At 39.5% G+C, this 15,501-nt stretch overlaps 1 protein-coding gene across 1 annotated transcript in view; it reads right to left on the reverse strand.

The window, feature by feature from the left end:
• The window catches only part of lig1 (ligase I, DNA, ATP-dependent), a 72,145-nt gene that overhangs the window by 24,065 nt on the left and 32,579 nt on the right, over positions 1-15,501 (reverse strand). The window contains exons 19-20 of the mRNA XM_034153139.1: positions 3,982-4,092; positions 401-472 (exon numbers count right to left, since the gene is read on the reverse strand). Of these exons, the coding sequence (XP_034009030.1) occupies positions 401-472; positions 3,982-4,092 (183 nt within the window). The remainder of the gene's footprint in view (positions 1-400; positions 473-3,981; positions 4,093-15,501) is intronic.

Here is a 15,501-nt window from a genome sequence, read left to right on the forward strand (position 1 = left end):
TGCGTGCTGTGTGTGTGTGCGTGCGTGAGTGAGGGGGTGTGTGTGCTGTGAAGTGTGTGTGTGAGTGAGTGAGTGTGTGTGACGTGAGTGCGTGAGTGAGTGCGAGTGCTGAATGAGTGAGTGAGTGAAGTGAGTTGAGTGAGTGAGTGAGTGAGTGAGTGAGTGAGTGGTGAGTGAGTGAGTGAGAGTGTGAATGAGTGAGTGATTGAGATGAGTGAGGAGTGAGTGAGTGAGTGAGGTGTGTGTGAGTGAGGTGTGTGTGAGTGAGTGAGGTGAGTGAGTGAGGTGAGTGAGTGAGTGAGTGAGTGAGTGAGTGAGAGTGTGAGTGAGTGAGTGAGTGAGTGAGTGAGAGAGAGAGAGATCTCTGGGTAATATTTCCCTCATCAGCACAGGGTCTTACCTCTCCGTTGAGATAGAGGAGGTCAAAGGCGTACACACACACTTGCACTTTGATCTCCGAAGCGTCCACGTCCTGCAGGGAGGCATTACAAAAACACACACATTTCATTATATTCCCCTTTGACAAAAATATGCAAATAGACCCTTTTTATTCACAAATCGCTACATCCAATCTTGGGACTTGTTACAAAGAGTGCTTTGGTTTCTCCTCAGTTCATCTTGAAAGTGAACCACTCTACCTGTTCACAGCATTACACCTCCTTGTGTTCACCTCTCTCTCTTCCAGCGCAGCACTTCCTGCCTTCCCTCACCTCTCCTCAGCCCGTTTATTCCACACTTATTTACTCCTGTCAGTGTCTACACTCTCCACTATGCCGTATTACAGCGATTCCCCTGTGGCCCTGATGTAAAATTCCATGACTTTTCCAACGATACTGAATAACAAGTTCAGGTTGCAGCTTTCTGTGAATCCATTGTGTTTGTTAGGCTTCTTCGTCTTAGCTAGTAGATTCCCTTAGACTAGTGATTTAAAAATCAGGTTGTTACATTAAAATAACAACGGCAGGGAAGAAGGAGACTGCCAGCAAGTACATGTAGACACTTCCAAGTACAACTTAAAGGGGACCTATCATGCAAAATGCACTTTTGTACGTCTTTTATACATGAATATGTGTCCCCGGTGTTCCAGGGAACTCACCAAGTGTCAGAAAACACAACCCTCTCTATTTTCCTCCATACCCAAATCTCTAAAAAAGGGGCTGCAACGGATCTGATAAAAACTGATCCAGATTTGAACACTGTCCTGACGTCAGGACAGGTGGCGCTACGGCTATTGGGCCAACTCCACCAATCAGGAGGAGACAGCCACGGCCATTGCCGTTCGAAAGCCCTGGAGACGCTGTAGTACATATGCCAGGCCTGTAGATGGTGCTGTTCTCACAGAATCTGCCCTTGCTAAAACAGAGCTAGAAAATGTCAAATTGAGCGAAATGAGGCATGGCTAAAATGCATGATCTGTTTGGTATTTTGAAAAAAAAAAAAGTATAAATATGCCTTGTATAGGTATGGTCCTACACTATATTATTCAAATATAGCATGATAGGTCCACTTTAATATAAACAGAAGCTTTGAGGATAACTCCACAGCGGACCTTTAAGAAGTACTAGTAGAAACTGTAGTCATGTGAGCTTTTAGGAGCCACATGTCTCTCTATTTTCTGTGTTTATCATGTTGCATTTTTCACCCGGTTTAAGTGGTAGGCCAGTTCACTGGAGCCATGATGGTAGTGGTTATTTGAATGCTTTTACCTATTCACACGTTTGGCATAGAGTGGTGCAGGAACGAGTCCTAAAAGCATGAAATAACTGAGCATTTTGCCACTTTGGGTTCCTTTGTATCGAAGTCAACGTGGTTTTTTGGGAGCGTGTTTGTAGTTAGAAGCCTGAAATAAGGCCTATGGTTAACACAAGCTGAAGAGATGTTCACGTTTTGTTCTCATACATAAATATGTCAGTAAATACCACACTGGTGAATGTCCTCTGCTTCTATGTGGCATAAACATTGGCGGTTGCTAACAAATGACTTGAAGAGACTACAAACCATCCTCATCCTCACACAAGACAACCTTTAGTTAGCGGTGGTGATGCGCAGCGATGCATCTGTTTATATGACTTTATAGTGAGCTAATGTGAGCCTTTTACTTCTGGCCATTGGATTAACGCCTCTATGCCAAAAGTGTGAATAGGTAAAAGCATTCAGAAACCACTACCATCACCGCTCCAGTGAACAGGCCTACCACTTAAACTGAGTGAAAAATACAACATAATACACACAGAAAATAGAGAGACCTTCAAAAATCACAAAGTGGTGGAAATATGTTGAGATGATCCTGCTGAACGAAACACGTTAAGTGCGTTATACTAAGTGTCTTTGCAAAATGGGCTTATTTTCTTCAACATACTAGAGAAATGTGTATCAGCTGCCAAAGCCTTTTAAAACTCATGAAAAAAAAAACAGAACAAAACCCAGAAACAACATCTCTGGTGAAACATTTGGCTTTTGGCAAAACGTGGGCATCCGACCAGAAGAGGAGGCGTGTTGGACACTTTGGTAGAAGAGATGGCAACAACAGATACAGCTTCTCAAGAGCATTGATAAATGTACTGTGGAGGGAGGAAAGTTAACGTGTTGACTTCAAAAGCTTTTGAAAAGCCCCTTGCTTTTTGTCCAGGGACCCGTTTGTCATGCGAATTCCCTACAAAACTACGTCACGACTGCATCACTCTATTGACAGGCAGTGTGATCTCTGTTGACCGAAGTCACACGCTAACAGAACATTATAATCAGGTTACTGGTTCAGATTGTATTTTGGCCTGTTCTGTGGAGGAATAAATGGTAAAACGCATCGGAGGAATAACTCTTTTCTCCACTGTTGAGTCCCTCTCTGCTGTTTTTAGATTGCCTACAGCTGCTATACGGTTGCTGTAAGAAAACATTTGCATTGCTCCAGAATCAAAAAGCAATCGACTAAGTAAATAGGAGGTCACTGGAGCATAACTAAAGATAGGGTTCAAGAGCATTTCTAAATCCATCTGTTCAACTTATGGAACCTGAATTCGTTGGTATCAGGCAACACATAGACAACTAATCAATAAGGTGAGAAATTGTTTTGGGGTTTGAACTAATGATCTGTAAATCTCCATTTAGTAAACATTTAAGTTTTAATTAGGCTAAACAACCGGCTTCTTTAAGAGCACTTTCAGAATGTGATGCTATTCCAACACTTTGATGGGTAAAGGATGTTATCAGGAGCACAAAATGAAATTACAGTGTCTTCAATAACCTCTGTGGTCTTCAAACTTGAAAGATTTCTCTCCTAATTTATCCATCGTCTCTTTCCACTCTCTCATTACTTCCCCCCCCCGCGCCAATTAATGATGTTTAATTAGTGCATATCGGGTTTCATCAACGATTTCATTTCAGCAGGAACGCTCTGGGTTGTAAAACAGTGGAGATGTTGTTACAAAATGCCAGAGGGGCCGTACAATCAGTTTGTGCATCAAACCATCATTACAAATAATCATGATTTGGTAGTATCTAGCAAGAAAATCATCAGGATAATCATTTCCATCATCATCACCATCGTTCCCCAATATTGGCTCTCTCATTTCTCCTTTCCTAATTTTCAAGGATGTTATCACGCACACAGAAAGACAATGTCAAAAGGAGCCGCTTCGCTCTAATGTGATTGGTGTAGTGGAAAAAGGGCCGTTATTCTGATCAAAACGGGAAAAACAGCTCGCTGACATTTGCAATCTCCCAGCCCCCTCCTCCCTCCTCCCCCCTCGATCCATTTGACTGTTCCGTCTCACACTTATCAATCTCCCCCTCTTTCTGCGTCCGTCTGCCGGATCATTTCACTCCATTATCTACCCCTCCTCTACCTTCTGGTCTTTATCTCCGTCTTGTTTTCTCCCTTCAACCTTTTCACTCCCCTCATCATCTCCGACCCCTTTCAAACACCCTGAGCGTTTCATTCATGCTTCTCCGGTCTCATTAGATTCTGCTCCGTCTGCCACGTACCTTTCTCTTTCGGGTGGTGAGGACCTGGAAGGGCTGGATCTGTTTCTTCTCTCGATCCCAGGCCACCGCCTCCGCGTCCAGGACGCAGGACACCACAGAATCCTTCTTCACCTTTAGGGGAAATCAGACAGTAAAAGGGAATTATAAATGGGTACAATTTTCATATTTGTATCTCATATTCATATATATATATTTCATATTCAGTACAGAGATGAGGAGAAAAACAAGATTTGCCAAAACCGCATATAAGCAACATTTGCTTTAGCAATCAGAGGACTGTCAGGAAGTTACATTAAAATAAATATTAACTTTCAGATTTATAGTAAGTACAAGAACCAACATCGAGCTAGGGTTTCAAACGGTATACAGCTGTCTTAAAGTTATCAAACATTAGCTTAGAAATAGATTAATAATATATACATATCAAAACAATGTCAACATAAGATATTACATCTTATCTTTGATATTACAAAACTAGCATGATATCATTTCAAAAGCTCAGCTCTTTATGTTCATATAATAACATCCTAAAGTGCTGCCAACATGTAAACATGCTTTAGTTACATGCTAAATGTATGAGGTTTTTAACTCTGTTTTATATTATAATGAACTTCTCATTCTTGTAAGGGTCATTGTAACAAAATAATATTATTTCTGGTATTAATTATACTTCTAATAATACTTGTAATTTAATGAAAACTCCAAAAAGTATAATAATAAAGTTATGTTTGTTGTTTTTTATGTTTGACATGTAATGTAATGTAATGTATTAATGACAAGAATGTCGTGGTCGTAATTGGAGAGCGCACGCGTCTAACTAATCACAGTATAAATCCATGGTGATATTGAGTGGCAATAGTCACCACATTTGTCTTATTATCTTTGATGATTATACTACTACCACCACCACCACTACTACTACTACTACCACCACTACTACCACTACTACTACTACTATCACTACTACTACCACCACTACTACCACTACTACTACTACTACCTACTACTACCACTACCACTACTACTACCACTACCACTACTACTACCACTACCACTATCACTATCTACCACCACCACCACTACTACTACCACCACCACCACTACTACTACTACCACTACTACTACTACTACCACCACCACCACTACTACTACTACTACCACTACTACTACTACTACTACTACTACCACTACTACTACTACTACTACTACTACTACCACTACTACTACCACTATCACTACCACCACTACTACTACCACTACTACTATCACTACCACTACTACTACCACTACTACTACTACCACTATCACTACTACCACTACTACTACCACTACTACTACCACTACTACTACTACCACTACAACTATCACTACTACTACTATCACTACCACTATCACTACAACTATCACTACAACTACTACCACTACTACTATCACTACTACTACCACTACTACTATCACTACTACTACTATCACTACCACCACTACTACTATCACTACTACTATCACTACCACTACTATTGTCACTACTACTACTATCACTACTACTACCACTACTACTATCACTACTACTACTATCACTACTACTATCACTACCACTACTATCACTACTACTGTCACTACTACTACTACTACCACTACTACTATCACTACTACTATCACTACTACTATCACTACCACTACTACTATCACTACTACTGCCACTACTACTACTACTATCACTACTACTATCACTACTACTATCACTACCACTACTACTATCACTACTACTATCACTACCACTACTATCACTACTACTACCACTACTACTACTATCACTACCACTACTACTATCACTACTACTATCACTACCACTACTATCACTACTACTGTCACTACTACTACTACTACTATCACTACTACTACCACTACTACTATCACTACTACTATCACTACCACTACTACTATCACTACTACTGCCACTACTACTACTACTACTACTATCACTACTACTATCACTACCACTACTACTATCACTACTACTATCACTACCACTACTATCACTACTACTACCACCACTACCACTACTACTATCACTACTACTACTACTACACTACTACTGTCACTACTACTACTACTACTACTACTACTACTACTACTACTACTACTACTACTATCACTACTACTACCAACTAACTACCTACTACTAATCACTACTACCCTCTACTACTACTACACTTACTACCACTACTACTATCACTACCCCGTACTACCTATCACTACCCACTACTACTATCACTACCACTACTACTAATACCACTACTAGCACTACTGTCACCATTGACAAAACCCACACTTGAGTTTTTAAAAGGCAAAATGTAAACAGGAATTCAATCTGAAGAATGATCTAAGGCTGGTTCCTGGACCTGCGGCTGCCCTCCAATTTGTTGCAAAAAGCTTTTGAAGTCAACACATTAACTTTCCTCCCTCCACAGTACATGTATCAATGCTCTTGAGAAACTATATCTGTTGCTGCCATCTCTTCTACCAAAGTGTCCAACACGCCTCCTCTTCTGGTCGGATGCCCACGTTTTGCCAAAAGTTTCACCAGAGATGTTTGGCAGTTTTTTTTCTGGGTTTTGTTCAGTTTTTTTTCATATTTCTGCATTAGTTAAAAAGGCTTTGGCAGCTGATACACATTTCTCTATGCAGGAAAAACACTGATACGGTTTAGGCTGGGGATAAAGCAGCTATTGAAGGATTATATTGACCATCAATGGCTGCTAATTATCTGAGCAAATCCTGCGTGTGAAGTTTAGGGATGTTAATCTTCTGCATCCTGGTCACCAATCCCAACATGAATCAGATCAGTTAGTGTAATCTGAACGGTGTTAACTAATTCTTGAAATCATTTATATCTATTCATCAATACTGTACATTAATGAATCTATTAACCTGTTAAGCCCCGAGCCTGTTTTTCAGGTTTCAGGCTCGAAAATGACATGCCCAAAACAAATGACTACAACTTCACTTCTAAAAGGGTTATATGAATAATTTCTTTTATCAAAGCAAGGTTACATCTGTGAGTTGGATGTAGAAGTGTCAGAATCAATATAGATTTTTCTCAGTCAGAGTAAATTCAGATGGAACATAGTAAAAAAAAGGTAAATTCTTACCTCCGCCTAAAGAAAAAACATTACTTATAGTGAAAACCACCCTTGAATGATGGGATGGTAGACTAAAAGCTTTAGGAATCCAAACTATAATATATAATAAGTACCCTGTATCAAGATTGAGGCAAAACAAGTTAAATTTGACCTTTTTAGAGAGGTTTAGCAAAAGAAAGTTCCAGGCGGAATAAGCTTTCGGCACATTTGGGTTCATCTGGTTCCATCAGTGCCATTTGACCTTTTTCAGGTACCAGACTATAAAAATGATGTATTACATTGAATTATCACCATAGGTATTCATTCCATCCAAAGAAAAAAAATTAAAAGAAAAAAAAAATTAATAAAAAAAAAAAAAAAAAAAAGACCCGCCGACGGGGGCTTTGGGGCTTAACAGGTTAAGACATTTGCATATTTTGATGTTAGAAGGTCTTTTAGAGATCAATTAACAGCTGTGATCTATCCTAATCTTTAGGTGGCACCTCTTGTGTGGTTTTGGCTATGACAGATATGCATTTGGTCAGCCTAAGGTTGCGGTCGAATAGTCAGATTAGGTTAGGAAGGTTCCTAACAGAGTGAAATGACCCGGAAGTAGCCATGATAAGAGCTGTTCGGATTCTCTAGATGATAGGAAAGGAGCTTTGAAACTTCCTTTATAACCTCCTTTAGCTTAGGAAACACTGGACCTTCCTTTACGAAAGGAGAGGAGAAACTGCTGCCCCACAATGCCTTGCGGCCGCAACATTAACGTGACAGAACATTCGGCCGTTCACGGAAACAACCGATTATGATCGAGAAATGCGTATCATGAAAGTTACGGTGCTTGTTAAGCAATTTAAAACGTATGTGGTAAGTTGCCAAAGTGCTTTGTTTTGAACGTTCAACACTATAATAATCAAAAGGAGGGATATGAACGCAACCTTACAATCAATTAAAAATGCTGACCCAGAAAGAGTTCAGTAGATGTTGTGGCATGTAGTGTGAACACTTCTGGATGTTTTTACATTGTTTAATCTCTTTGGCCATGTCTTCCATTTAAAACTGCGTTGTAAGTAGGGCTGTGCGATTATGGCAAAAATCATAATCACGATTATTTGGGTCAATAATTGACATCACGATTATTAAATACGATTATTCATTGACTTTGAAAAAATCCATTTATTGAACTTTAAAACAAATACAAATAATAATTTGAACAGTATCTTTTTAACTGTTGATTACCCTGAACGTATAATTCAACTGAAAAACCAATACTAAAATAAATGATACATTTAAATAATAATAATATCAAAATAATAAATACCAATAAACAAGATCAACAAATATTTTGGAGCGCACTTCCACAAGCTACTAAACATATATAAATATGATAAATAAAAATAAATGAGACCAAAATTAATTAGATCAAATATGTTGCAGTGCACGGTCATAACCTAGCAAAGCAAAATAATTGTTTTTTCCGATTATGTTGTTTTCGTAATTGTGGCAGGCCAAAATCGTAATTGCGATTAAAATACGATTAATTGCACAGCCCTAGTTGTAAGACATCAGATCCTGTTTCTAATGCTTCATCGTTGTGTTTCCAGTCAATAGAGTGGCGCAGTGATGATGCATTTTTGTAGAACGACCTGGAAGTTGTCATCGCCAGGTTTCCCTCAATGAAAAGCTTATGGGATTTTTCCATAGGGTTTGGGAGTATTGCAGAAAATAAGATCTTTGGCACGCTTGTGATACGTTTTGTTCAGCAGGATAATCTCAACATATTAACACCATATTGTGGTTTTTGAAGCGTAAAAGCAATCACCAGAACTACAAAGCTATGTTTAGGCTATAAAGGAACTACGGCATGGTCACAAAAACCCGCTCAGCTGAAGGAAGCGAATGTTTGCCGTGATGACATTTAAAAGTCTCATTCAGCCACTTGTTTGCTTCCTATTTTAAGCCCTATTGAAGCTTAGAGATTCACAAGTGCGGTGTTAACTGAGGTGTCTTACATCATATGATAAAACGTGTACATCTCTCAAGCTTGTGTTAACTACCCACTTTATTTCAGGCGCAAACACATTCAAAAAAACTCGAGATGAGGGATCATTTCAAGGTTTTAAGACTTATTCCTGCACCAGTCTATTGCTCTAAATTGACTTTAAAACGGTGATCAGAGAAAGCCAATCAGAGTTAAGAGAGAGGCGGTAACAATGTATTATATATATCAAACAGAACAAGTTATATTGAACAGGTTATTAGGCTAAATAAAACACTAATGAATGTATTTATAAATTAGTATTAATGTATTAATATCAATTCATAATTAGAAGCATTAAGGCGCGATGGTAGCTTTGGGAAAATGAGCTTTCCCTCATTAATATGTAAAATAATTCAGCGAGGTGCCGAATCTAATCAGACCATCTTCCAGTACGCAGGGGATGTGCGACGGTGTGAAGTTGAGGCATTGTGTTTGTGAGAATGCGTCAACACAAAAATATGTAACCATAACATCATAATGTCAGCGCTAAGGATACAAATCCTCAACTCCAGCTATTTCTTTAAATCAATTGTCTGCCATGGTAATGATTAGCAATCGATTTCCTGGATGGAAGCTTCATTTAAAAAAACAACTGGCTATTTGTATTGTCAGGGGAAATGAAATGTCATTAAGACACAGTAATAAACACAAGATAATTGTTTAAATAAAAACAATTAGGACATCGCTGCGTCTTCCTTGGTGACATGCAAATTAATCACAAACACATTTTTCATTATGTTTAAGAGTTTTTCATTCCAAATCTCTCACTTTAGGCAGAAGCAATGTTGAGAACAAAAAGGTCAGAGACAGCGAGAGGGTGGCAAATATTTTTTTTTTACAAAATCTAAAGTAAGAAGTGTACAGAATGGAGGGGGCAAGGAGCGAAACGTGGCAGCAAAATAAGTGAAAGGAAAAAGGTTTTTAAAAAAAGGGAGGGGGATGTGTGGAAAAATAGTGCGAAAGACACATGGTGAGAAAGGAGATGAGGATCGAGGAAGTGCAAGCAAAAACAACAACAAAAAGGTGAGAAGACAGCAGCTGAGAGTAGGGCTGTGCAATTAATCGTATATTAATCTCGATTACGATTTTGGCTTGCAACGATTACGAAAACAACGTAATCGAAATAAAACGATTATTATTTTTATTTAAAAAAAAAATAAAAATGTACGGTAATTATTATTTTTTTAAATAATTTTTTTTATTGGTTTTTCAGTTGAATTATACTTAAAGTTCAGGGTAATCAACTGTTCAAAACATACTGTTCAAAACATTTTTTTCAATAAATGGATGTTTTCAAAGTAAATGGATAATCGTTTGTAATAATCGTGATATCAATTATTGACCAAAATAATCGTGATTATGATTTTTGCCATAATCACACAGCCCTAGCTGAGAGGATCGACACAAAGCAGGAGAAAGGAAAATGATTGCGAGTAAATAAGCAGTGAAGAGAGAGTGAGAGAAGTGGTGGGAAAGGCTAGAAGAGGCACAGAGAAAAAAGGTAAGAAGTGCAGACCGGGCTGTATCAAAGTGCTGACAATAGATGAGAGCTAGAGAGAGAGAGACAAGAGAGTGAGAAGAGGGGTGAAAAGAGAGCAGTGAGAAGAGGTGGAACGAACAGATATCAGGAAGTAGTGAAGAAGAAGAGATGATTAGATGAAGACACATGAGAAGGAGACAGGTGGCCAGCAGACAAGAGTCATGAGGTGAGAGACAAAGAGCCGTGTAGCTTTTAAAGTTATGAAAAGAAAAATGGAGAAATGAAAGTCAGTGTGAGAGAAACTCGAAGAGGGCAGATGTTACGTGAAATGATGAGATACAGAGAGAGAGGATACAAATGAAAAAGAGGGGTGGATGGCGCTGGAAAGTTAACTTTTTCGTTTGCTGGCGTGACCTCTCCATGAGCAACCATTCAACCCATGCTGGCACAGAGATATTGGTGTTCCTCAGGACAGCTTGATGAGGTGAGATGGTTCACACTAACTGCAGTATGAGCATCTCCAAAACCTCACTGCGGTCGAACTGTCCAAATAATCAGGTTCTACGTCTTTCCCCCCCCCGCCCGCCCCAACTGCTTTTCTTTAACCTCAGCGGCATGTGGTTAAGGAAAGATGTGAAGCAGAATTCCTTAGGAGTTAGGAAAAGGTGACCCTGGTGCTGAGAGCATCCGACCACACTGGGCGACCTCATTATGATGCACCAGCACATGATATTGATTTGAGTCTGGATGTCAAAAACTACCATTTTCTGCAGGTAGATACTCCGCCCTGTGCTATGCGTTCTCATCATATCGTTTTACGGACTTGTTGGACAGCATTATGTTGTTTCTCTTCGTAAACGATGGTGTAAGAGCCAAAATATCTTTCCTTGAATTCTATCTAGCCCCATTATATATTCATTAAATTGCCTTTTGTGCTTCAGGTTAAGTTAATGATTTATTATTATATTTTTTGTGAAAAGCCAATATGGAGCCTGGCCCGGGGCCACACCTCCTGTTTTACCCAATTTGTATTCTTTATTAAACATGTTTTGGGTTTTTGCTTTGGTAGATATAGTCAGCTAATTGGTAGCTGTTGCACACACAATATTTAGATTTCAAATTAAACATACATTTTCTTAAAATACGTTGGATCTCTCTTCTGTTGTTTGGACTGCCATCAAAAGGCGAGTCAACTGCATTCATTTCCTGGAGACTAAAGGCAAGTTTGGCATATGGATAGCCTCTACAGATGGCCCATTGCACCCTTTTGCTAAAGGGGATATTATGGAGGCAATGACGCTCCTTTGCCATCATCTAAAGAATTAAAACCTGTTATTATGGCTTCCACTTGAGTACCTCCTGGTCATTCGTTCCATAATAAACTATCCGAGCGTGACCTTTTTTCGTCCTGGTGCATCACTAACGAAGCCAACTTGAGGACCAATAGCCACTTCATGTTTCTCTCCTAGACATTTTTATACTTTTTTTATTAGAAAGAAGACGCGACAGAGATGACAGGAAATGGGAAGAGAGACGGGGAACGACACGCAACAGAAGTCACTGACAGGATTTGAACCCGGCTTGTTTTGGTTCACGGTCAGTGCTATAGACCACACAAGGAAAAAGCCTTTAATTTGAAGCAGGAAATGTTCAGTGTGCAGTTATTAACCCAGATTGAATTTACTATATTATTTTGTATTTTTAATGTTATCATAGTTTTCTTAAAATAGTTCTCCATCTGTGTTTTTTATTTTTGTTTTACTTGTATGTATGCACCACGACACCAAGTCAAATTCCTCGTACGTGTCAACCTACCTGGTAATCCACCCGTTTCTGAGATGTAGAAGCAATCAGAGAACAAACAAATAAATAGGATATTGATGAAAAGTAAGATAGGAATGGAACTAAACCCGTAGCACTAAAAACAGCATTTACTCTCGTTGCCAGGACAGCATCACACATGTTGACGTGATCAGGCTTCCTTAAGACACTGCTTGGTTTTGAAGGATGCGAGTGTCACAGGTCGGCCTGCTGCAGCCCCGCTAACGAGCCGGACCACAACAGCACCGTGGTCAGTGTGGCTATCGCCTGCTGCGAGTCCACGGTGGATAAATCAAATAAGCTTCAGGCTGCAGTCGCACCAAATCCGGACGTGCAGCGAAAATGCAAGTCCTCCAATTCATCTGATTGGGAATAGCGCGTTGGAGCAGCGGCAGTCGCACAACAGGGGAGGCTGGACAAAACGCAGCAGCGAAGAGAGGAAAAAAAGCTGGAACAAACTCAACGCAACCAGACCTCATGCTGCGGCGGGCAAATCCGTAACTATCGAGTCGTTGAGGGAGTAAAGTAAACATCCCTGCCTCTCGCTGCCATCGGGTGGAGGAAGAAGACTCATTTGGTACAAGCAAGTAAGGGTGACACACTAAATATAAAAAGGAGACGTGGTGGAAAGTAACTAAGGACATTTACTCAAGTACACATTTGAGGTACTTTTACTTTACCCGAGTATTTACATTTTCATTTTATACTTCTGGAAGCAAATGTTGTACTTTTTACTCCATCCAGATTTATTTACTACTAATTCAGATTTTGACAATACTTATAAACTATTAAAATATGATTATTCGGTCTAGATTAAACAATCCAACATTATATTTAAGTATGACTGGGTTAACAAAAAAATGTATTGGCAGCAATTATGCGTAGAGGTTTTTTGTTCAAAAATATTTAAATTTAAAGATTTGCTGTTTTCACTTGTAAAATATTAAAGTATTTAAAAAGTTGTTTCTGCAATAATTACTTTTAATCGTTATACTGTAAGTATTCATCATACTTAAGTACTCAAGAATCGTTCTCGATGCACTTCTTTTACTTGAAATGTTGTATTTTAACAGTGTGGTATTAGTACTTTTACTCAAGTTAAGAATACTTTTTCCACCACTGCAGAGGAGTAGGAGTAGCAGCCGACTACTTGGATGCTTGTTACGTCAAATCTTTGGGGAATTTAATAGCAGCTTTCACACAACAAGCTGTAGCATTAGGAACAGTTCACACATCCTGTCTGCTGTGAAATGAATGAAGCTGCGTTCAAATGCGGTTGGAAATGTCATCAAAACGCTCAAACTGAAAACATTAATGGTCATATATAAAGTCTACACGTTCTACTATGAGGCTAACAACATGATGTCACCGCAAAGAGCCATTCAAGTATCACTGCTTCACAAACCTGTAAATAATGATTGGGTGTGAATGGAGCGATGCTTGGCACGCAGAAAAGAAACGTCTCCATGTCAACCAGTTGTTCCCGAGTCAATTTGCTTCAATCTGCAGTTGATCTCAATATCTTCAAGTCTCATCTGTGACAACCTTCACACTCAAAACAACAGCGAATGAAATCGGAGATACTGTGGAGAGAGCAGCTTTCTTTTTGGAAAGTCATTGCAGTTCCTGACTAAAGCAGAAAAACACACTCAGCAGGCGCTAAAGGTAGTGTGTGTGTGCTCAGATAACCCCGTGCCAACTGACGAAGCATCAGGTGGGGGTGGTCTCTTCCTCTTTCTCCACGCAGGTAGACATTTTCTTACATTTGGCAATTTAACCACAACTGTTTTACACTCTATTCCACATGTTTCTGAGAAATTCAAATATGCATCCTCAGTAGCCACGTACATATTTATTTATGTTGATGTATTATTATTATTTAATTTCTCTTTCAGTCATGGAAATCTTTCGGACTTTAGGAATGCGATAATTTTAGGAATGCGATAATTACGTATAAATATTATGTTTTTTTGTTTTCTTTTTCTTACACTGCCTTTAAGAAATAAGTTAAGAGGGTGGGAGGCTGGGAGGGATTGTGAGTGGCAGTGACTCAGTCAGTAGGGGCTTGGACTGGGAGCTGTAGGGTCGCCGGTTCAAGTCCCCGACCAGACCTAAAATATGGAGTGTGGACTGCTACTTGGAGAGGTCCCAGTTCACCTCCTGCCCTGCCGTGATGCCCTTGAGCAAGGCACCGGACATCCCCCTTCCCCCCTCACTCCCATTGCTCCCCGGGCGCTGTACAATAGCTGCCCACTGCTCCTAGTACTAGACTGGGTTAAAAGACATTTCACTGTGTGTGCTGTGTGCTCTGCATGTGTGACCATCAAAGAGGGTTTCATCCCTCCAATTATATTGTATTCTGTTTGTTTCGTATATGTAACAAAAGAGGGGTAGTAGTGCAATTTCCTTTAATAAGAAAACCAAAACCAGGAAATGTGAAAAATGGTTGTATTGTCTTTTAAATCTGCACTCCTTAAAGTTGGGGTAGGTAAGTTTGAGAAACCGGCTCGAGATCGCTAGAATTTGAAAATACACAACCGGAGAAAATCAGCCACTTCCTTACAGAGCCCCTCCTCCAACACACACAAACGCGCACATGACCAATGAGGGCACGAGATAAGTTTGTGCACAGATGGAAGGCTGACAGGCAGGTAGGCCATCCAGTTATTTTAGCCGGGCCGGCTCAAATGACTGGTCGTACTTTTTACAGTATTACAGCTTCCACAGATTACATTTTTTAATGGATTTGTTGTCAAAGCACTTCAGATATTCATTGCTATCGGGATGTTAAGAGCATTCCATGGAATATAACAAAAAGTGTATCTCGAGCCGGTTTCTCAAACTTACCTACCCCACCTTTAATAAAGAATTAAGAAATAAATCCCCCCCAAATAGAAGTTCAAAAACAAATACACCTCTCTAAATAAAAACAAAGACAGATTGAATGACCAGTCCTAGCTCTTGATAACTGAAGAGGACAAGACAAACAAAGGAACAAATGAGACAGTCGAGAGCAAAACCTGACAGATAAGAGACAGGTTGAGAGAAATAGG

This window comes from Trematomus bernacchii, unplaced genomic scaffold, assembly GCF_902827165.1.
Source record: "Trematomus bernacchii unplaced genomic scaffold, fTreBer1.1, whole genome shotgun sequence".
In the NCBI taxonomy this organism is placed as follows: domain Eukaryota; kingdom Metazoa; phylum Chordata; class Actinopteri; order Perciformes; family Nototheniidae; genus Trematomus; species Trematomus bernacchii.